Source organism: Macrotis lagotis, chromosome 4, assembly GCF_037893015.1.
Source record: "Macrotis lagotis isolate mMagLag1 chromosome 4, bilby.v1.9.chrom.fasta, whole genome shotgun sequence".
Lineage (NCBI taxonomy): Eukaryota > Metazoa > Chordata > Mammalia > Peramelemorphia > Peramelidae > Macrotis > Macrotis lagotis.
The window spans coordinates 188,183,045-188,208,029 of NC_133661.1; the positions used below are offsets into that span (position 1 = coordinate 188,183,045).

At 34.9% G+C, this 24,985-nt stretch overlaps 1 protein-coding gene and 1 pseudogene across 1 annotated transcript; one reads left to right on the plus strand and one right to left on the minus strand.

Moving 5' to 3' along the window:
• Nucleotides 1–872: 872 nt before the first annotated feature.
• Nucleotides 873–1,875, plus strand: OR4Q3 (olfactory receptor family 4 subfamily Q member 3). The gene has a single exon (XM_074231984.1). The coding sequence runs from the start codon at nt 916–918 to the stop codon at nt 1,873–1,875; it is 960 nt and encodes a 319-aa protein (XP_074088085.1). The 5' UTR covers nt 873–915.
• Nucleotides 1,876–16,622: 14,747 nt separating this feature from the next.
• Nucleotides 16,623–17,781, minus strand: LOC141520170 (serine/threonine-protein phosphatase 2A activator pseudogene; annotated as a pseudogene).
• Between the last annotated feature and the right edge of the window lie 7,204 nt (nt 17,782–24,985).

The window sequence follows — 24,985 nt, forward strand, 5'->3', positions numbered from 1 at the left end:
TATGTAAGATGTAAAGTTGCTGACAATTGTTTTACCTCCTTAAAGACTAGTTGCTTACTTCCATAAGCTGTGGCATAAGCCATGAGTATCTCCTATTGGGACCTATGTCACAGCTTTCTTCTAATGAAGGAATTCAGGAACCCTGACTCAGAAACCTTCCAAAGTAGTTTAACGATCCTCAGACTTAGTTTATGATTTATCAGGAATAATAAAATTAAAATATTAACATTGCCAGTTGGTATTTGTGGGATTTTGAACAATTCTGATCAAATTTATTGGTTTCAGTTCCCTTGTTAGTAAAATAAGAGTTTTAGAATAAATGTCCTCTAAAGCCATCTATGATTTTAAAATTTTAAAATTTTTGTTCTATGTGATCACTGCTACCTTCAGGTGTATAAAACATCATAGAAAATGAGGATTGAGAGAGTTATCTAGAAATCACCTGTTGTTTTTCTACTTTTAAATTGAATTGTCCCTTATCTTGCTCAGATAGAGCAATGTATTACTTAAGCATCCTTTTCCTTTTTTAAGTGTGTGTGTGTGTGTGTGTGTGTGTGTGTGTGTGTGTGTGTGTGTGTGTAGTGAGGTGTTTGTTAAATAAAATATATTTTTATGATGATTACATTTAATGACCTCTAGATTACAAGTTATTTGAAGAAACAGACTGTCTTCCTTTTGTCTTTATGTTCTGAATGTCTAGCACAAAGTAAATACTTAACAAAAGTTTTTCAACTGATTAATGACCATCTATGGCATGCAATATTTGTTTAATTTTGTGGTAAATATGACTCTACTCTCTCAAGTGGAGATTCCAACCCTGTAAATGTCTCATTGATCAGAAATAATTTTCTTTCTTATGTATCTCACTTAAATATCCCATGTTTCATTTTTAATTTTCATTCCAGAGGACTTAGGATGCTCAGTTCAGTGAAAATTGGGAATGACTCAAGGGTAATGGAATTTGTCCTCCTGGGTCTGTCATCCACCTGGGAACTGCAGTTACTCCTCTTCTTAATCTTCTCCATGTTCTACATAGGCATTGTCCTGGGAAATATCTTGATTATAGTGACTGTGAAGGCTGATGCCCACCTACTTCAGTCCCCCATGTATTTTTTCTTGGCCCATCTCTCTTTTATTGATCTGTGCTTAGGCTGTGTCACAATGCCCAAGATGCTGGGAGATTTTTTGCATCAGAGAAAGACTATATCCTTCCCCGGATGCCTGGCCCAAATTTACTTCCTTCATTTCTTAGGGGCCAGTGAGATGTTTCTGCTGACAGTGATGGCCTATGATAGGTACGTTGCCATATGCAATCCTTTGCACTATTTGACAGTAATGCACCGTCAACTATGCATCAACTTGGTTTTTGCATCTTGGTGTGGAGGCTTCCTGCACTCTATTACACAGGTTGTGTTGGTGGTCCAGCTACCTTTTTGTGGTCCAAATGAGCTGGATAACTTCTACTGTGATGTCCCACAAGTGATCAAACTTGCTTGCATGGATACATATGTAATGGAAGTGCTTATGGTTTCCAACAGTGGCTTGCTTTCACTTGTCTGCTTCTTGGTCCTCCTATTATCTTATGCTGTTATCTTAAGCACCTTGAGAACACACTTTCGCCAGAGTCAGAGCAAGGCGCTCTCCACTTGTGCTTCCCACCTGACTGTGGTCAGTTTAATTTTTGTACCTTGTGTATTCATCTACTTACGGCCATTCTGCTCTTTCCCAGTGGACAAGGTATTCTCTGTCTTCTACACTGTCATCACACCTATTTTGAATCCTCTCATCTACACCCTTAGAAATGCTGAAATGAAGGCAGCTATGAGGAAGATGAGGAAAAAGTATGCAGTCTCCTGCTGCCTGCCTAAAGGGTGATAATAGGATTATAGATCTAGAGCTGGAATGTTTTCTAAAGGTCTTTTTATCCAATGTTCTCAATGTATATTTGAGAAAACATTCTGAGGGAGACTAAACTGGCTTGCTCAAGATTAGTATATGGGTAGAAGACTTCAGATAAAAGTTACTCAGGAACCAGTACTTTTTTTCATTGTACAATGATCAAAAAGTGTGGGAGAGAGAATATCTTTCCTGAAACAATCTTAAACTCTCATCTTGGATTCTAATACCTCAGGTTGTCCTCACTTTCCTGGACACTTGTGAAAATGATTGGATTTCAGAGAAAACATGATTCAGTTCTTAAGATTCAGTCTGAGAACTCAGAGATCATTAATGGTACATTTATGAAAGCAGAGAGATAGGTTGTATGAGTTGGAAGCACTTATTTTTCATTTTTAAAATTAAAATTTAAGTTTATTTTCCTTTACATTTAAAGATACTTTTCAACATTCTTTTTAAAAATTTTCTCCTTCCCACCCTTCCTTCATCCTGCCCTAGGACAGCAAGTAATATGGTATATGTCATACATGTACAACTGTGTTACACTTATTTTCACATTAGTCATGTTGTGAAAGAAGAATCATAATAAAGGGGGGGGGAACTATGAGAAAGAAAAACCAAAAACAAATTTTAAAAAGAAAAATAGTATGCTTTTATCTCCATTGAGATTCCATAGTTCTTTCTCTGGATGTCGATGACACATTGACTAAAAAATATTATAGGTCTTTTAGAATTGTTTTTGATTGTTATATTGCTGAGAGGAACTGAGTCTGTCTTAGCTGATCATCCTGTAATATTACTGTTAAGGCATAGACTGCTCTCTTGGTTCTGTTCACTTCACTCAGCATCAGTTCTTATAAGATTTTCCAAAGTTTTTCTGAAATTCCTCTGCACATCATTCTTAATAGTGCAGTGATATTCTGTTATAATCATATGCCACAGTTTTTACAGTCATTCCCCAAATGATGGATATTTCCTCAATTTCCAATTCATTGCCACTACAAAAAGAGCTACTATGAATATTTTTATACATGTGTGTCTTTTCCCCTCTCTTGTCATCTCTTTGTGATACTGTCCTAGTAGAGGAGGCATTGCTGAATCAAAGAGTATGTAGATATATTGCCTTTTGGGCATAGTTCCAAAATGTTCTCCAACACAATTCCACCAGCAATGTATTCATGCAACTTTCCCATATCCCTTTCAATATTTAACATTTCCCTTTTTGGTAATATTATCCAATCTGATGGCTATGAGGTGGTATCTCAGAGGTATTTTAATTTGAATTTCTATAGTCAATAATGATTTAGAGCATTTTTATGATGATAGATAATTTTAATTTCTTCATCTGAAAACTACCTGTTCAAATCATTTGACAATTTATCAATTGGGGAATGACTTACATTCTTATAATTTTCACTCAATTCTTTCTATATTTAAGAAGTGAGATCTTTTTCAGAAACACTTGCCTTAAAAACTGTTTCCCCAGCTTAGAAGCACTTTCAAAGATTATTTTGTACCTCTATAATTACCTAAAACTCACCGATACTGTTCCATTATGTTCCCATTTTCAGAGAGGACACTTCACAAAAATTTCCTTTCATTGACTTTCCCAAGGTTTAACATCACATATAAAGAAGTTATTTTTTGATGTCTGGTCTATTTGTTCCCTACTAATCCATTTCCTTTTTTTCTTTTTGTTTTTCTATTTCAAGTGAACACGAAGAAGTACAGAACATATTCTACATAACCACTTTACTATATGGTGCCAAGTCTCAGAAAAATATATGTTGAATATAAAAAGTTTCTTAAATCATACTTATATGAGAGAGAAATATATATATGTAGTATATGTATCTATATCTATATCCATAGCTATATAGCTATATCAGCATGATGACAAAGATTATTAATATTTTAGGGACTATTTTAGATTCTATAATGGATATTTGATAGTTTTAGATTCTGCCCTTTTCCCTGCTTCCCTTCTGTGTTTATTAGTAAGAGATTGGAAAGAATGGACAAATGCTAATGCCAATGAGTATTTTTCCATTGACCATATGAAAATAGAGATGTTTCAAATTAAAAATATAAGTAACATTTTTATGTGTTTATTGCTTTTTTGAAAAATCATTGTACTGAGCTAAGAGGAGACCTTTGCTGTCTGCTAGTCCTGTAGCTTCTTGATCATTTTGAGTCTCATTTTCTTTCTCCATAAAAGATGAGTAACAATAACTGTCCTTCCTATTTTGTGGGGTGATGCTAATATCATGTCAATATTTAGCATTTATTAAGTGCTTACTCTGTTCCAGGTCTATGCTAAGTAATGGGAAGACCAACATAAAGAAAAAAATAATTTCATGCCCTCAAGGTGATTATATCTGAATGGAGGAAATTCAGAGCATGAAAGAAGTTTTAAAGAGTTATGGAAGGTGAAGGGGATGGAGAAAAGATAAGCATATAGTAGCATTGGGTGAGAGAACTCTATTAAGTCAGGGACTGAACAAGGAAAGGAATGAAGGACTGAAGTCTTTGAATCTCTCCCTCTTCTACTCTATCATCTAGATAGATGGCAAAACAATTTTCCTCAAAAAGAGATATAGCAGGGTGGCAAGGTAGCACATTGGATAGAACACTGGCCCTGGAGTCAGGAGTACCTGAGTTCAAATTTGGCCTCAGACACTTAATAATTAACCTAGCTATGTGGCCTTGGGCAAGCCACTTAACCCTATTTGTTTTGCAAAAACCTGAGAGAGAGAGAGAGAGAGAGAGAGAGAGAGAGAGAGAGAGAGATAGCAAAGGCTACCAGGTGATGCAGTGGGATAGAGCATACCAATTCTGGAGTCAGGAGGATCTGAATTCAAATTCTCATTTAGACACTTAATCATTCCCTAACTATGAGAACTTGGGCAAGTCACTGAACACCATTGCTATGCACATGCAGAGAGAGAGACAGAGAGAGAGAGAGAGAGAGAGAGAGAGAGAGAGAGAGAGAGAGAGAGAGAGAGAGAGAACACTATGCAATTCCCTTAGTTCAATAAACTTGTGTCTCCCTTCTGCATCCAAGATCACTGGACATTATGCCTCTAAACTGACCTTCTCACATAAATCACCATATATATATATATATATATATATATATATGTATATATCCATATCTAATCTCTATCTATATGTATGCATATATATTATATATATATATTTATATACATATATATATATATTATATATATTTAAATCTCTGTATCTTTGAATATCAGCAACCTTTTCAGGTACGTCTTTTAGAATCCTTTTCTTTCTTTAAAACACAAATCAAGCACTACATTCTGTATGAAGTCTTTTGTCATTTCCACTCTCCCTCTCCAACTGTAGTACACTTTATCCTCAAACATTTTATATTTGATATTTATTTGGTATTTTATTTTCTTTATATTTATTCTGCATATATTTATATTTGTTTTTGTCTCCTAATTAGAACATAAGCCCCTTGAAGTTGGAATTGTTTCTTTTTTTTAATCATATCCCTTGCACTTAGCACAATGAGTGGTGTATAGGAGGATCTTAATAAACTATCATTGATAGATAGATTAATGAAAATACTCATCTGCATCCTATTGAATAAAAATAAAAATGCTGACTCAAATGCCTATAACTTTCTTGTACCTCTCTTTAGAAGTTTAGCTATCTGTCAAGAGTGATTTCCCAGGAGGCGACTAGGTGGCACAGTGGATAGAGTACAGGTCCTGGAGTCAGAAGTCCCTGAGTTCAAATCCAACCTCAGACATTTAATAATTACCTAGCTGTGTGGCCTTGGGCAAGCCACTTAAACCCGTTGTCTTGCAAAAACTAAAAAAAAAAAAAAAAAAAAAAAAAAAAAAAAAAAAAAAAAAAAAGAGTAATTTCCCATTTCCCATGTTGGAACTACCTTTACTCTTTCTACAAAACAAGTAATCCACCCACAAAACAAATTTTCTATGGCTATCTTGTCTGTGAAATGTGATTTTACTGAAATTAGTTAAAAGTAACTTTCTCTAATTCCTAATTCCCTAATCAATACAAGTCTAATTTGTTTCTAATTCTTTGCTATTAAAAAAAGAAAATTGTTTAAAATATTGCTTTTGAGGTTTTTTTTCTTTGACACTAAATTCCTTGGAATATGTATCCTAGAGCGGAATCTCTGAGTCAATGTGTATGGACATTTTTATCACTTTATTTGCATTATTCCAAATTACTTTTTACAAAATGTGGGCCAATTCACATTTCCATTAAAAAGTATAAGTGGGTTTACCTTTCATCATCCTGTCCCAGGATGACTAAGCACTTATTTTGTCATCTTTACTAATTCACTAAATTTGAGATGCAATATCAAAGTTGTTTTGATTTGGATTCCTTCTATTATTATGTATTTTGAATACTGTTTCCTGTGGTTGTAGTAATTTACAATTCTATAGAAGAATTCTATTATTACTATCAAGATAAAAAATGAACAAAAGAGAATGGAAGGAGAACCATAAGGCAATCACAACACAGTCAAGGACCACCTTGACACTGGCATGTTAAATTTTTAAAAATTGTTTAAAAAACTCAAACTTGATTAACAAGTGTATCTATTTGTTTTCATGTAAAATCCTCTTTTCTAATTTACACATATGAAATACCCATCTTTGTTAATGTTTTTTGAATTCAGAGAAAAGCAAATTTAATTTAAGTCTAAAACTTTAACAATAAAGTATTTTGAGTCAGAAAAAATCTATCTATTGGTAAACTGAATTTGATCATATTTTTCTAATAGCTGCCTTTATAGGACAGGATAACATTGGAAATATTAGGTATGTTTTTCCCAGATACAGATACAATCATATTAAATAAATTTCCATATTAATCAAAATGTGAAAGAAGAATTAAACAAAAGGGAAAAACACAAGGAAAAAACCCCCAAAAAGTGAAAATAGAAGACTCTGAGTTTGAATTTACTTTCCACAGCTTTCTCTGAATGTTTTTGACATTTTCCATCACAAGTCATTTAAAAGTTCCTGATCACTGTGTTGCTAAGAAGAGCTAAGTCTTTTAGAGTTGATCACAAAGTTGCTGTTTCTGGGTATAATGTTCTCCTGTTTCTGCTCATTGTTCCTGTAAGATTTCCAGATTTTTCTGAAATCTGCTCATCAATTCTTATAGAATACTAATCATAGGGGTGGCTAGGTGGCGCAGTGGATAGAATACGGATCCTGGAGTCAGGAGTACCTGAGTTCAAATCCAGCCTCACACACTTAATAATTACCTAGCTTTGTGGCCTTGGGCAAGCCACTTAACCCCATTTGCCTTGCAAAAACCCAAAATCAATTTTAAAAAATTAGAATGCTAATCATATATATGTATGTATATATATATATGTATGTATATATATATATACATACATATATATATATATATATATATATATATATATATATATATATATATATATATATATAGCACAACTTGCTAGGTCATTCCTCAATTGATGAGCATCTTCTCAGTTTCCAATTATTTGCCACCGAAAAACAGCTACTATGAATATTTTTTGTGAATATGGATTCTTTTTTTATGATTTCTTTGGGATACAGACTTAGAAGTGGTACTCTTGGATCAAAAGGTATGCACTGTTTCATTCCCTTTGGGCATAGTTCCAAAGTGTTCTCTCAAATGACTGGAGCAGTTCCAGTTTCCCATATTCCCTCCAACATTGTTCATTTCCCTGATATGTATGAGGTAGTATCTAAGAGTTGTTTTAATTTACATTTCCCTAATTAGAATATTCTTATATTACTATAGTTAGCTTAATTTCTTTATCTGAAAACTACCTGATCACATCCTTTGACCATTTATCAATTGGGTAATGATTTGTTTTCTTATAAATTTGACTTAATTCTCCATTGTAGAAATGAGATTTTTATCATAAAAACTGACTGTAAAATTCCTTCTAATTTTGTATGCATGATTTTGCTTGTTCAAAAACTTTTTAATGTGAGCAAAATTATTCATTTTACATTTTATAATGCTCTCCATCTCTTCTGCACAGATCTAACAGGCAACCACATATTTTTGATAATACCCATTTTGTAAAGGAGTTCCAGAAGTGTAGAAATCAAACACTGTCTCAAAATAATTTTAGATATGGGATAGTTAGGCTATCTTCCTTTGCAGTTTTTCCATTAATTCCTTTACTATTCTTGACCTTTTTTTATTCCAGACAAATTTTGCTATTATGCCTTTTAGCTCTATAAAATTTCTTTTGAAATTTAATTAGGGGGTGGCTAGGTGGCACAGTGGATAGAGCATCGGCCCTGGAGTCAGGAGTACCTGGGTTTAAATCCGGCCTCAGACACTTAATAATTACCTAGCTGTGTGGCCTTGGGCAAGCCACTTAACCCCACTGCCTTGCAAAAAAAAAAAAGAAATTTAATTAGTATAATATTGTAATTTATTTAGGTAGCATTGTCATTTTTATTATATTGGTTTTACTTACCTATGAGCAATTGACATTTTCCTAGTTGTTAAGTCTAATTTATTTGCTAGATAAGTGTTTTGTAATTGTGTTCATATAGTTTCTGGATTGTTTTGCAAGGTAACAGCCCAAATATTTTTAATTGATATTTTATTTTTTCCAAATATATGTTATGAAGGTTTTTCAACATTCATCCATATGCATCTATATATTTTTAAGCTAAAAAATTTCCTCCCATCCTCCCTTCCCATTCTCCTCCCCTCCTCCGGTAATAGTTAGATTAATATTGTACATACACATTTGTGTTAAACCTTATTTACAGATTAGTCATTTTTGGTATGAGGAATTAGGATTAAGGAAAAGAAATATATGAGAAATTTTTTTTTAAGTGAATGTAGTTTTCATCAGATTTAGAAGGGTTTTTCTTTTGTTTTGTTTTGTTTTGTTTTTTTCTTCTTCTGGATGGGGATATAGCTGGTTCACATAGCTGGTCTAATAGGGTTGTCCTAGTTCACTGAACTGCTGAGAGCAGCTGCATCCATCAGGGTTGATCATCTCACAATGTTGTTAATTTTATATTGTTCTCTTGGTTCTTTTCCCTTCACTCAGCATTAGATCCTGTAATTCATTTCATGCTTCTTTAGAGTTTGACCATTTATGCTTTCTTATAGAACAACAGTATTCCATAACATAACCATAACTTGTTTAACTATTCCCCAATTCCCTATTCTAGACAACTACTAAAACAACTGCTTTGAATATTTTGGAACATGTGGAACTTTTCTCATTTTTTATAATTTCATATTACTATAGGCCTAGAATTGGAATTACTGGGTCAAATAGTATGAACAGTTTCATTGCATTGTTCTTTGGGCATAGTTCCATATTGCTCTCCAGAAGGTTTGGATCAACTTCACCAGCAGTGCATTATTATCTCAGTTCTCCCACAACTTCTCCAACACTGATCAATTTCCCTTCTCGTCATCTTAACCAATCTGATGGGTGTGAAGTGATAGCTCAGAGTTGTTTTAATTTACAGTTCCCTAATCAATAATTACTTGGAACATTTTATATGATTATATATAGCTTTAATTATTAAGATAAACATATGATTTGTTAGTTTTGTTATTGATAAGGTCAATTATTCTGATTGATTTCCTAATACTGAATTAGTCCTATATTCCTGATATAAATTCCACTTGTTCATAATATAGTAAATATATATATATTATAGATTAACTATATGATATATCATATAAATATAATATTATTAATAATATGTTACCATAATCTCTTTTGCTAATATTTTGTTTAAAATTTTTGCAACAATTTTCATTAGGGTAACTGGTCTATAATTTTCTCTCTGTGTTTTAGCTCTTCCTGGTTTAGGTGTCAGCACTATATTTGGGTCATAAAAGGAATTTGGTAGAACACCTTTTTGCCAGTTCTTCCAAATGATTTAGGTTGTATTGAAATTAATTGTTCTTTAAATATTTTGAAGAATTCACTTAAATTCTTCTAACCCTGGAGAGTTTTTTTCTTCTGGAATTCATTGATAGTTTTCATTTTTTTCTAACATGATCTTGTTTAAATATTTTATTTTTTATTTTGTTATTCTGGATAATTCATATTTTGTTAATATTTATAAATTTTACTTAGATTGTCAAATTTATTGGCATAAATTGGGTAATATAACTCTGAATTTTGAGTTTAATTTCCTTTTCATTGGTGGTGAAATTGTCCTTTTCAAATTTTTTTTTTGCAAGGCAATGGGGTTAAGTGACTTGCCTGAGGTCACACAGCAAGGTAATTATTAAATGTCTGAGGATGGATTTGAACTCAGACCTTTCTGACTCCAGGGTTGGTGCTCTATCCATTCTGCCACCTAGCTAACCCCAGTTGATTTCTTCTTTTTTTTACATAAAATTAATTCGAGGTTTATCTATTTGTTGTTTTTTTCCACAAAACTAAATTAGTTTTATTTATTGATTCAATATTTTTTGTTTTTCAATTTTATCAATCTCTCCTTTGATTTTCAGAATTTCTAATTTAGCATTTAATTTGTACTTTTTTTTCTAGCTTTTTAGTTGCATGTGCAATACATTCATCTCCTGTTTCTCCATTTTATTCATGTAAACCCTTTGAGAAATAAAATTTCCCCTAAAACTGCTTTGGATGTATCCCAAACATTTAGGAATGTTTTCTCCTTATTTTCATGATCTTGGTTGAAATTGTTGAGTATTTCTTTGATTTGCTATTTTATGCACTCCTTTCATATTAGATTATTAAATTCCCAATTTAGTTTTTGTCTGTCTTTCCTTTGCCCTTTGTTGCATGCAATTTTAGCTTTATCATGATATGAAAAGTATGAATTTAATTATTCTAGCTTTCTGCATTTTATTGTGAGGTTTTTATGCTCTAATATATATGGTGCAGTGGATAGAGCACTGGGTTCATAGACAGGAGGATGGGATTTGAATCCATCCTCAGACCTAGCTGTGTGACCTTGGACAAGTCACTAAATCCTGATTGCCTCGTATGCAGGACCATCTCTAGTCATCTTGATTCATATTTGATCACTGGACTAAATGGCTCTGGAGAAAAATATGAGACTAGTGATTTAGCACAGCATTCCCTCACTCAAATCCAATTCATGTGCTTGTCATGGCATCACCTCCCTGATACTGTGGTCTTCTTTGGGAATGAAAGATAAAACATTATTATTTAGGTGCATTGTCCCAGGGAGGATAAAGGTATTTTCCATTCTATTTTTCTTCAATTTTCCCCAGAGGTCCACCATATCTAACTTTTCTAAAATTCAACCAACTTCTTTAACTTTCTGATTGTTATAAATTTGCTGTCAATTTCTTCCTGTAATTCACTTAACTTCTTGTCTAAGAATTTGGCTGCCATATCATTTATGGTATATAATATACCATTATATATTACTTCACTTTCTAACCACAAAGTAAACATGAAGTAAGTTAAGGAAGTAAATAAAATTTTAGAAAAGTTATATATGATAGACCTCTGTAGAAAAGTGTCTTTGGTGCCCCTTAGCAAGATGTAGCTTCCTTCCTTATCTCTTTTAATTAGACCTATTTTTGCTTTTGCTTTGTTTGAGATAAGGATTGGCTTCCCCCCCCCCCATTTTTATGTTTTTGCAAGTCAAATGGGGTTAAGTGGCTTGGCCAAGGTCACACAGCTAGGTACTTATTAAGTGTCTGAGACCACATTTGAACCCGGTACTCCTGACTCCAGGGCTGGTGCTTTATCCACCTAGCCACCCCTGAATTGCCTTTTTATTAAACTTCAGTTGCAGTATAATATATCCTGCTCCTCTGTGTTTATCTCTCTGTTTAAAATGTGTTTTTGTAAGCAATAAATTGTAGGATTATGTTTTTTAAATGATTCTACTATCCAATTTCATTTTATGGGACGCATTAATATTCCCAGTTATGATTACTAATCCCATAATTCCTTCCATCCTATTTTTTTCATTTATACTTTTCTCTCTTCTTTTACCCTATCCTCCCTCACAAGTTTTTTTTTCTTTTGACCATAATCTCCTTCAATCTGTCCTCCCTTCCTTTAGTCCCTCATTCTCTTTTCTTTTCGTTTTCACTTCCTTCTTTCATCAAAGGTAAGATAAGTTTCGAGACCTATTTGGGGGTTTATGTTATTCCCATCTTTGAGGATCTAAGGAAAGTAATATTGAACCAGTGCTCATTACTTCTCTTCCTTCTTTCCACTATAACATGACCTTTGGGTCTTTTCAAGTGATGTGCTTTACCCTCTTCTCCTTCCCTTTCTTCTTCTCCCAGTACAATCTTTTTTTTACCATACCTTAATTAAAAAAAAATTTGTTTATTTTCATCCTTTATTTTTTTTTAAAATAATCACCTCAAAATTAACTTATCCCCACTCCTCTTGTCTGAGATACTCCTAATTGTTTAATAGAAATATAGTCCTCAAGAGGTAAAAGAAAAAGTACTTTGTACTTTTGTACTTTGTAAGGATGTAAACAGGTTAATCTGATTGAATAACAAGTTTTCTTTTTCTTTCCTGTTTTCCTTTTCATGCATCCTCTAGGGTCTTGTATTTGAACATTAAATTTTCTGTTGAGCTCTTGTTTTAGCATCAAGAAAGATTGAAAGCCTCCTATTTTATTTATCAATCACCCTTTTCCCCTGAGAGATTCTGGGTCTTTATTTTTCATTGAAAGCCATGCTCTTTTGCCTTCCTGAGTACCATATTCAAGAGCTCCCGAAATTTTAATTTTGAAGTTATTAAGTTCTATGGAATTCTGACTATGATTCTTTAGTATTTGAATTGTTTCTTGCTGGTTGCTTGGAAATATTTTCCTCTCAAGCTGATAATCCTCCAGTTTGGTTACAATTTTTCTTGGAGTTTTTAATTTTGTAATTTTTTTTCAGGAATTGACCAGTGAATTCTTTCAAATATTATTTTAGACTCTAACTTTGAATATTAGAGGAAATTTTTCTTGATAATCCCTGGAAAATATTGTCCAGGTTCTTTTTGATCATGGCATTCATGTATCCAATAATTCTCAAATTATCTCTCAAGAATCTGTTTTCCAGAACTGCTGTGCTACCACTAAGATACATGACATTTTTTATTTTATAATTTTTTCATTAACTCCCTTGATATTCTTGACTTTTGTTTCTCCGTATGAATTTAGTTACTATTTTTTCTTGCTCACTAAAGAATTTTTTGGAAGTTTGAATGGTTTTGCACTAAATTTTCAGTTTAATTTAGATAGAATTGTCTTTTTTTTAATATATTAGCCCAACCTATCCATAAGTCCACTTATTAAGATCTGATTTCATTTGTATGAAAAGTTTTTTTATGGTTTATTTCATAGATTTTCTGAGTCTTCTTTGGCAGGTAGACTCTCAAGTATTTTATGTTGGGATTTCTCTTTCTATCTCTTGCTGCTGTATCTTGTTAATAATATAGAGAAATTCTGAGGTTTTACGTGGGTTTATTTTATATCCTGTCACACTGCCAATGTTGCTAACTGTTTTCAGTAGTTTTTAAAATGATTTTTAAAGGTTCTCTAGGTATATCATCATATCATCTGCAAAGGGTGAGAGTTTTGTTTCTTTATTACCTATTCCAGTTCTTTCAATTTTTTTTCTTCTCATTGCTAAAGCTAACATTTCTAATACAATGTTGAATAATAGTGATGATAACAGGCATCCTTGTTTCATCCCTGATCTTACTGGGAATCCTTCTAACTTAACATCATTGAATATAATGCTTATTGATAGTTTCAGATAGATACTGCTTATTGTTTTAAGGAACAATCTATTTATTCCTATGCTCTCTAATGTTTTTAGTAGAAATGTGTGCTATAGTTTGTCAAATGCTTTTTCAGCATCTATTGAGATAATCATATGATTTCCATTAGTTTTCTTATTGATATAGTTAATTTTGCTGATAGTTATCCTAATATTGAACCAAACCTTTATTCTACTTGATCATAGTGTAATATCCTAGTGACAACTTGCTGAAATCACCTTGCTAATATTTTATTTAATTTTTTCATTTATTTATTTATTTAATTAATTTTTTGCAGCCATATTCATTAGGGAAATGGATCTATAATTTACTTTCTTTGTTTTGATACTTACTGGTTTAGTTACAAGCACCATATTGGTGTCATAGAAGGAATTAGGCAGAATTCCCTTTTCATCTACTTTTTTCAAATAGAATTGAACCATTTGTTCCTTGAATGTTTGACAAAATTCACTTGTGAATCCATCTGGCTCTGGAAATTTTTTTAAGGGAGTCCACTGATGGCTTGTTAATTTTTTTTTTCTGAGATAAGATTATTTAGGTATTTAATTTCTTCTTTTAATGAGTAATTTATATTTTTGTAAATATTCATGCATTTCACTGAGATTATTAAGTTGATTGGCATATAATTGGAAAAATAGTTCTAAATTATTAGTTTAATTTCCTTCTTTTTAGTGGTGAATTCATCTTCTTCATTTTTGATACTAGTAATTTGATTTTCTTCTTTCTTTTTTAATCAGATTAACTGAAGATTTATCTATATATGTTTTTTCAAAAACTCTACTCTTATTTTATTTATTCTTTCAATAGGTTTTTTTTGCTTTCAATTTCATTATTTTCTCCTTTAATTTTCAGAATTTCTAATTTGGTATTTAATTGGGGATTTTAAATATGTTTTTTCTCCAACTTTTTAAGTTGCCTGCTCAGTTTATTGATTTCAATCTCTATTTTATTCATATAAGCATTTAGAAATATAATATATCCCTAATAGGCACTTAGCTGTATCTCATTAGGTGTATTATCCCATTATTGTCATTATCTTGGATGAAATCATTAATACTTTGTATGATTTGTTGCTTGATACACTCATTCTTTAAAATTAGGTTATTTAGTTTCCAATTACTTTTTGGTCTATCTCACCATGTCCCTTTATTGCACATGATTTTTATTGTACCATGGTCAGAAAAGGATGCATTTGATATTTCTGCCTTTCTGCATTTGATTATAAGGTTTTTATTTTTTTAAATTTTTTTTTCCAGGTGCAAAACAGATTTTTAATCAGAACAGCAATGAAAGAGCAAGGGGTTAGGGTGAAGCAGCCTCAAAATGGAGTGGTGTTGGCACATAGTAGGCAGGCCCTTGCATGAGAGGCCAGGAAGGTCACAGTCTGCCTAACTCCATAAGGGGCCCTGGTGGAAGACATTTGGCCTCCCTTTGGAAAACTTTATGTAACTCATATCTTCTCCCCCAGCTCAAGACCTGAGACTGCTCTGAATGAGTGGCCCTGGATGACATTCCAGCTCACATCCACAGAGATGATAATGGGACCACAGATCAGATTGGAAATCCAACATATTGTGCTTGTCAGGGTATTTCCCCTAAACCAAAAGGAGTGGTACTCAGATCTGGGGATATGTGAAAGATCTGAAGAGATGGGCCAGGGCAGCAAATAAAACGTTTTTTAAAGGAAAAGAAAAATACAACCCTGATATCAAGAGCAGAGAAAGGAACACTTAATAGAAAAGGGACTTCTATAGGTAAAACCTGCAAAACCCAGATCCTGCTAATACCTCTGGAAGAGCTCAATAAATGTTTGCTGTATAGAAGAAAACTTGGAGCTTAAGTGCTAACAACATCATTCCTATCCCAGTTCACCACCCCCCATTTTTAAATCCAAATGTCCATGAGCTAGAGTGCTATAACTTAGCCCTCAAGCAAGTCACTTACCTCAGTCTCAAATGGCTCTAATAGTGTAAGACCAGCTTTCCCAAAGGAAGTTTATGCTACCTCCTCTATGTTTTGCCCTTGAACCTAGGAAAATCCCAGTGACATGCAATTGCTTTCCAAAGGAAAGAAGGAGTTGAGATAACAAGTTCCTCTTTTTCATGGCCCTACAGTGGCCCACCTGTTGCCAGCACAGTGTTACAAATGGTATGATGGTATGAGTTTAACCTTAGAGCTGGCTTTAATCGCAAGAATCCAAGAGCCAAGATCTCCACTAAATCAGCCCCAAATCCCACCAGTATATCTCACTTACCATTCATTGAGGAGAAAGGTTTCATACAACAGAACTGATACAACCATTTAACAAGGCCTTTGTCCTCACCACCCAAAAGCCTGGTACCCACCCAAAGGACAACCAGAGGACAACCAGTCCTGAGAATTGGACTGGATTATCCTAGAAACTTACAGCAGCTGCAAAAAAAGTGAGGAAATATATAACCATATATTATATTATACCCAGGGAGAATTGCAGACCTGAGCACCACAACAAAAAAGAACTAGAATGAGCATTAGCTACAATTGTTCATTTCCTCACCACAGCCAGGATACATGGGCATTGCCTCTAGCCTTGTAACTTCACTGATCCCTTGCCCAAAGCCCTTTTCTCAGGCCTCAGAAGATCAAGTAAGGAAACTGAGCCCTGCAATTAACACCAGGCTCCTAAAAGAAGGGCTTTGGAAAGAGGAGGAAACTCACAAAAAAACCAGCCAGGAAACAGCCAGGGCTCTCTTTCCTCCTAATATCCTCCAATGGAAACAGTAAAACATATCAATCCCCCACATATATGATGGTACAGAGCAGATTTAGCACATAAATGGGACTGGGATTTTGGGAGGGGTAAGGACAGAGGTGGGGTGGGGGTCAGGTAACCATAAGGACCCGCTTCCCTCATCTCACCTCTGGGGAAAAGGCAGGAGACTGGCCACACTTTGGTCATTCTTCCCATTCTGGGTCCTTCAGCATTTGCACTGTGGGTGTTCACATATCTTGGAGAATTGCCTCAAGGACCAGAGAGATCAGCAGGGAAGTAGTATTGGAAAAGTGAGGGGAGCAGGGTGAGGGAGCTGGTGACCTCCAGGATAGTGGTGGTTGTTCCCCCACCTCTTCTATGATGATGTGACAGGTTGGATCGGCAGCAGGCTACCAAACTTAAAGTGCTGGATCACGGGAAACTTCTCCAGGCACTCAGCTTTATACATGCGGATGAGGCCCTGGTTCACTTTGGACCAGGAAGGTACAACACTGATGTTCCACAGCTGGTTGGGGTGCTCAGCAAAGGGGCTGGTCTTCATCTCAGTAATAAATAGGATGCATTCCAGGAACATATAGTCCTTGTGATTCTCATTTACTGCCTTCTCATCCATGAAGTGCCTAGGCTCCAAGTGTGGGTGTTCTATAAGCTGAGAACTGCCCCAGATGAAGGGCAAAAACTGGAAGTCATCTAGACCCCACACTCCTTGGCTTCCAGCTGGCTCCATCCTGTGGGTTTTCTGAAGTTTCCTCATAACCTCAAGGTACCGGTTAAATACTTTGAAGACAATGGCCATTTGATCATCCACCCTGAGGACCCCAATCTTGCAGAGACAGCAAAGGAAGGCAGCAAAGGCTGCTTTGTGACCTGTGCCATAATCATTTCATATAGGGTTTCCCACTGCTTCCTTTAGGTAAAGGGCCACCTCAGTTACAGCAGCTGCCAGATGGCTAGGGATCACTGTGGCCACTAGGTTTTCAGCTTCCTGGTCAAGTTTAGTATACCAAGTCCTTAAGGCTTTGTTCCCAAATCTGGAAGGCTGATCCATGGGAGGGGTCTTATCAATCCATCTGTCTAATGTGTTGAGGAGAGCGACAAGCTTATTAATAGGCTCAGAGACTTTTTATTCACAGGCTAACTTCTTTCCCTTTACCCCTTCATTTAAGGTAAGGATGAAACCAATGTAATCTGCATATGCCTGAGACCGTTTCCACTTGCCCATGTCAGGAACTGTATTTATCTCCTTTGGAATCATGAAGTTATGAGTAGTAGGAGGGGCCACCTCCAAGGAGTCTGCCAGCGGCTGGCACCCGCTCTCTGCCATCTTCCTCCGTAGCCGGTCGCTGCGCTCACCCGTCGCTGCCGCCTGTCACCTCTCCCCTTTGCCTCTCCTGCGGGCTCCACCCTGGGGTGGAGGGGCAAAGTGGCAGAGGCAAGAATGAGGAACGACCATGACAGAAGGAGCATAGGTAGGGAGGAGGCGGCGAGCCCAGGCTTCTGTGCTAGGAGCCCTGGCCCCGCCCCGCCTCCCCCAATTATAAGGTTTTTAAAGCCCTAGTTCATAGTCTATTTTTGTGGAGGTGCCATGTACTAGAGAAAAAAAGGTATATTCCTTTCTATCCCCTTTCAGTTTTCTCCAAAGGTCTATAATATCTGATTTCTAACATTCTATTTACCGCCTTAACTTCTTTCTTGTTTATTTTATGGTTAGCTTTTTTTTTTTTTTAAATTCTGAGAGAGGGAGAATGAAGTCTCCACCTGTAGAGTTTTTTCTGTCTATGTCTTCTTGAAACTCATTTATCATGTACTCTAAGAATTTGGATACCATACCACTTGGTACGTATACATTTAACATTGAAATCACTTCATTATCTATGGTACCTTTTAGGAGGGTATAGTTTCCTTCCTTATCTCTTTTAATGAGATCTAATTTTGCTGCCTCTTTGTCTGAGATAAGGATTGCTAGGCCTATCTTTTTCAATTCAGTTGAAGCATAAAATATTCTGCTACAGCCTTTTACCTTTACACTATATGTATCTGTATGTATCTCTCTGCTTCAAATGCATTACTTGTAAGCAGCAAATTGTAGGATGCTGGATTTTAATCCACTCTGCTATCTGCTTACATTTTATGGGAGTATTCATCCCATCCACATTCACCATTATAATTACTAACTCTTTATTGCCCTGCACACTGTCTTCTCTTGATTTGTATTTTCCCCCTTTTTTCCACACCTTATCCCTATTTCGCAGTATTTTACTTCTGAATCCCACCTCCTTCAGGGTATTTACCCACTTCAATACAACCTTCTCTCTTTTCTTTCTCCTTTCCCTTTAGCCCTTCTTGCTTCCATCCCTTTTTTTACCCCTCTTGTTCTCCCCTCTTCCTCTCTTAATACTTGAAAGGTAAGATACATTTCCAAACTCAAATAAGTGTGTAAATAATCCCTCTTTGTGCCAAATATAATAAGAGTAAGGTTCAGGTGGTTCTCACCTCCTTCTTTCTTCTCCTCTATTACAGTAGGTCCTTTGTATTTCTTCACGTGATGCAATTTACCCCATTCAATCTCTCCTTGCCTCCTATCTCTTTACTATCTACCCCTTTTAAAGAGACATTATTTTTAAATCATTCCAACAAAGTCATAGACATGTCATTGCTGTACATTCCTTCTGGCTAAGTATATTCCCTCTAATAGAGTTACATTTCTCAAGAGTTATGAGAATTTTCCTCCTAGGTGGGGATATAGCCAGTTTATTCCAATTGAATAAGAGGTTTTTTCACTTTTCCCCTGTTTACCTTTCCATATATTTCTTGAGTCTCTTGTTTGAAGACCAAATTTTCTGTTTTAGCTCTGGTCTTTTCATCAGAAAAAGTTTAAAGTCTCCTTTTTAATTTTATTTCATTAAATTTTCATCTTTTCCCCTGAAAGATAATACTCAGTTTTTCTGGGTAGCAAATTCTTGGCTGCAATTCAAACTCCTTGTTCTCTTCCAGGCCCTTCAATCACTTAATGTTGATACTGCCTGACTATAGCTCCTTGGTATTTGAAATATTTCTTTCTGCTTACTTGCAGGATTTTCTCCTTGAGCTGATAGTTCTGGAGTTTTATCACAAAATCCCTTGATGTTTTCATTCTGGATTCATGTATTCTTTCAATGACTATTTTTGCCCTCTGATTCTAGTATCAGGGCAATTCTCCTTCACCATATCCTTATGTATGGAGTCCAGACCTTTTTTTCCATCAAAGTTTACTGGAAATCCTATGATTCTTAAATTGGAGGAAGATAGCAAAAAAAGGAATTTGAATGGAGGAGTAGTGACCCGAGAGAAATGAAGGCATGAACATGGCTGACTTGGATCCTTTCATAAATTGAAGGTTCTGGAAGAAACTTACCAATTTAAAGAAAGGGTAAAGGGATCTTCCAGGGTTAAAAATCTGCCGTAGAACATTAGTGAAGATATTTTCCAGGTTGGAAGGCTATTGGTAATCAGTTATGAAAAGTGAAGATCCAGGTAACTGCTGAGTTAGGCTGCTTAACTTGGAATATGTAACTCATTAGACTACGCTCCAGAAACTCCTTAAATGCTATAATTTTTTACTCTATTATACCAGAAATATTATTTTATATAATTAGGAGCTAAGATGTGGATCTGCTAATATAAAACAATTAAAGTTAGAAATGCTAATATAGCAATTCTCAGAATGTGATCTGAGTATTCCTTTATTGTATCCAAGTCCCTATTAGGAAATCTGAAAGTTCAAAACATTTTTTTCTTAATTAATTAGACTAATTTATATTATCAGTACATCTAAACTACATAAATAGAAGCTCTTTCAGGTATTCTTCAATAATAATTTTAAGAGTGTAAAGCAGTCCTGAGAGTAACAATTGTAACAAATTTCTTCTGAAGCAACAAAAGGTCAATAATATTAAGGGACTTATTGAAAAAAATACAAAGGAAAGTGGCCTCACTGTACCAGATATCTAAAATTTTATTATGAAATGGCAGTAAACTGTCTGGTACTGACTAAGAAATATAGAAGTGAATCAGTGGAATAGATTAAATACCAAAACAAAACAAAAAAACCCAAACAACAAAACAACCAGTAGTAAGTAACTGTAGTAATATTCCATTTGATAAACTCAAAGACTCAAACTTCTGGGAAAATAACTCAATAATTGGCAAAAACTTCTAGGACAAATGGAAAATTGTATGACAAAAATTAAGCATAGTCCCACATCTTACACCCTATACCAAAATAAAGTTGAAATGGATACAAGACTTAGATATAAGCAGTGACATTTTAGGCCAATTAGGAGAACATGAATAGTCTAGCTAATGGCTCTATGAAGAGGGGAGTTCATGTCCAAAAGGTATGATTTTTTACTACATTAAATTAAAAAAAAGTTTTTCACAAAGTCATTGTAGCCTAGATTAGAAGAAATAAAGAAACTGAGATTCAATTTTCATAGGTAGTATTTGTTTTTTTTAGTTTTTTTAAGGCAATGGGGTTAAGTGGCTTGCCCAAGGCCACACAGTTAGGTAATTATTAAATGTCTGAGGTCGATTTGAACTCAGGTATTCCTGACTCCAGGGCCAGTGCTCTATCCACTACACCACCTACCTGCCCCATGCCACCTAGCCGCCCCCCCAGTAGTATTTCTAATAAAGAATTCATTACTGGGGCAGCTAGGTGGCATAGTGGATAAAGCACCAACCTTGGAGTAAGGAGTACCTGGGTTCAAATCTGGTCTCAAACATTTAATAATTACCTAGCTGTGTGGCCTTGGGCAAGCCACTTAACCCCATTTGCCTTGAAAAAAACATAAAAAAAGAATTCATTCCTAAAATATCTTGAGAATTAAGTCAAATTTATAGGAATACAAGTTATTCTCTAATTGACAGTTAAAATAAACTGGCAGCTTTCATATGAAGAAATTAAAGCTATTTATATTCATAAGAAAAAAATGTTCCCAAATCATTACTTACTAGCCCTTATCCCTATCATATTGATAAAAATGACAAAAAAAGGAACAATGTTGGATAGGATGTAGGAAAATGGATCACTAATGCACTGCAGGTGGAATTGTGAACTGATTCAACCACTCTGAAGATCGATTTGGAACTATGCTTAAAGGGCAATAAAACTATGCATACCTTTTGATGCAGCAGTACCACTACTTGATCTGTATCCCAAAAAGATCATAAAAAATTGGAAAAGATCCACATGTACAAAAATATTTATAGCACCTTTTTTGTACTGAAAAAGAATTGGACATTGAGGGGTTGCCCATCAATTGATGAATGGTTGAACAAGTTATGATATATGAATATTATGAAGTGCTACTGTTCTGAAAAAAATCAGGAGCAGTCAGGCTTTAGAAAAGCAAGGAAAGACTTGGATGAATTGATGCTGAGTTAATTCAGTCAGTAAACTAAAGTACACATTAATGACAGCATTGTGAGATGAATCAACTATGATGGACAAAGGTCCTTTCAGTAGGTGGCCAACAAACATATTGAATTCCCCACAAAGGACCATCTCCCCAAACTCTCATGGAAATTATATAAATCAGGCAAAGGGAGGAAGAGATTTAGTGTGTGTTAGTGCTGAATGATTGATATTTGGTGTTTACTCTGTTCAGTACTGTGTTCAGGTCCCAGGTACCTGAGTGTCCTATAAGTGCTGTTTGGTTGAAATTGAGTCCTGGGCATGCAAGGCTATGAATTAAACAAATACCAGTTATGTGCCAATTTTATCTTGGTCAGTGTGTTATCTTGATTTTTCTTCTACCTCTCTTAACATTTTAAACTCTTTTTTGAACTTTTCGTGGAGTGCTTTCTGGACTTGAGACCACTTCCCAATTTTCTTTGTGGATTTGTCCATTAGTATTTTGGGATTATTATCTTCTTCTCAGTTTGTGTCATGATTTTCCCTGTCCCTGGAATAATTTTCTATGATTATATTCCACTTTTTAAACTTGTTTTGCTCATATTTTAGGCCTTTTTTACTTTCTTTTAAATTTGAGATTTTCTCCTGAGTTAAATGAGCCATTGTCTGATTTCTTGTGTCAGGAGGGGTGTCCCAATGTTGTTGCTTGTTTCATGTTTGAATTTATGAATATATTGGACAATCACATGAAAGTGAATTATTTTCTCAGATGGGGGAACTAGATCTGAGCTAGATATAGAGAGAAGATTTAATAGTATGACATGAATAGCAATCCCTTTCATTCCATAGAGGAAATTGAGAATCAGTCATTTAGGAAGGGGTTAAACAAAGGTGATTAGCATGCTTAACTACTCTTTGCCTTGATAATGGTGGAGATGTTTGGGTGAACACCCTCCAGTGGTCAGCAGAAATCTTAAGGTTCTTGGGAAAGAACAAACTCAGGGATTTGTTAAATACAGGATCATAGGACCTATGTTTATTTTTTTTCATAAAAGGGGGGGGCAATTTGGTGAACAATTACATTATTGTACTTAATTAATGAAACGTAATTGCTAATTAACATAGTGACAGTGTCTGTCTTTCTGTATACTTAAAGGACAAGCCACATATCTAAAAGGTTCTTGGTGGATCTTTTCCCTGTTTTGACTTTTATTTTATTTTTTTTTTACCCCAACTAAATGCAAAAGCAAGTTTCAGCATTTACTTCCAAAATCTTGAGTTTCAAATTATCTCCCTTCTTTCTACCTACTCACTTCATTGAGAAAGCAAGTTATTTGGTGTAGGTTGCAAATGTGTAGCCATAAAACACATTACTACAATAATTATATTGTAAAAGTAAACATATCCTCCTCTCTCAAGGAAAGAGAAAGTTCAAGAAAAATAAAATGTGAAAAAAAGTGTGTTTCAGTTTGTATTTAGATGCCATTAACTCTAACTTTGGGATGGATAGCATTCTTTATCATATGTCTATCAGAGAAATTGCTTCAATATTTTTCCAACAGTTACTATTGCTAGCTATATTTCCTTCCATTCTATTCTCCTACCCCCATATATTTTATTGGCTCTCTCCTTTCATCCTGTTCCTCCACAAAAGTGTGTTGTAAGTGACTACCCTCTCTCTCTTGATCTTCCCTCTCTTATATCACCTACACTCCCTTCCACTCCCCCTGTCCCCTTTTGCTCATCCCTATTCTGTCCTATTTACCCCTAGAGGAAGATATATTTTTATACAAAAATTAAATGTAGGGGGCAGTCAGGTGGTGCAGTGAATAAAGCACCGCCCATGGAGTCAGGAGTACCTGGGTTCAAATTCGGTATCAGACACTTAATAATTACCTAGCTGTGTGGCCTTGGGCAAGCCACTTAACCCCATTTGCCTTGCAAAAATTTAAAAAAAAATTAAGTGTATATGTTATTTCTTCTCTAAGCCTTCTGATGAGAGTAAAGGCTGACTCACTCACCCTTTACCTTCTCCCTCTTCCACTCCATTGCAAAAGTTTTTTCCTAATCTCTTTTGTTTGGAATAACTTAACCCATTCTACTTCCCCTTTCTTTCTTTCTCACCAATCTTTTTTAGTGTTATACCTTCAAATTCCACTCCTTCCTGTGCCTTCTCTATATATGCTCCATCTAACTGCCATAAATGAATGATAGGGTTAATAACAGAAGTCAGTATCATCCTCCCATGTAGGAATACAAGTAGCTTAACATCATTAAATCCCTCATAATTTGCCTTTCCTGTCCACTGTCTCTATACCTTGCCTGAGTCCTGTACTTGCAGATCATACTTCTGTTCAGTTCTAGTCCTTTCACAGGCATATCATATTGTAAAACCTATGAGCCCTTAAGTTAAAAGCTGCTAAATCATTTGTTATTCTGTAGCTCCATGATGTTTCTTTCTGACAACTTGTAATATTTGCTCCATGACTTGGGAGTTCTGAAATTTGTTCAAAATATTCATGGCAGCTTTCATTTTGGTATCTCTTTCAGGAGATTATTTCAATTTTTATATTACCCTCTGCTTCTAGAATTAACAGGCCAACTTTCCTGGAGAATTTCTTGATAAAAGAGGTCTGTGGTCTTTTTTTTTTGTCATAACTTTCAGTAATTCAGCAATTTTAAATCATATCTCCTGTATCTATTTTCTTTTTTTAAATTACATTTTATTAAAGATATTATATGAGTTTTACAATTTCCCCATCTTGCTCCCCGCCCCCAGAAAGTACTCTGTCAGTCTTTACTTTGTTTCCATGTTGTACCTTGATCCAAATTGGGTGTGATGAGAGAGAAATCATATCCTTAAAGAAGGGAAGAGAAGAGAAGTCTAAGAGGTGACAAGATCAGACAATAAGATATCTGTTTTTTTTTCTAAATTAAAGGGAATAGTCCTTGAACTTTGTTCAAACTCCACAGCTCCTTATCTGGATACATCTGGCACTCTCCTTTGCAGACAGCCCAGAACTGTTCCTGATTGTTGCACTGATGGAATGAGCGATTCCGTCAAGGTTGAACATCACTCCCTTGTTGCTGTTAGGGTATACAGTGTTTTTCTGGTTCTGCTCATCTCACTCAG

Coding starts and splice junctions, on each gene's coding strand:
- OR4Q3 (XM_074231984.1), top strand. CDS start 916: ATGCTCAGTTCAGTGAAAATTGGGAATGACTCAAGGGTAATGGAATTT.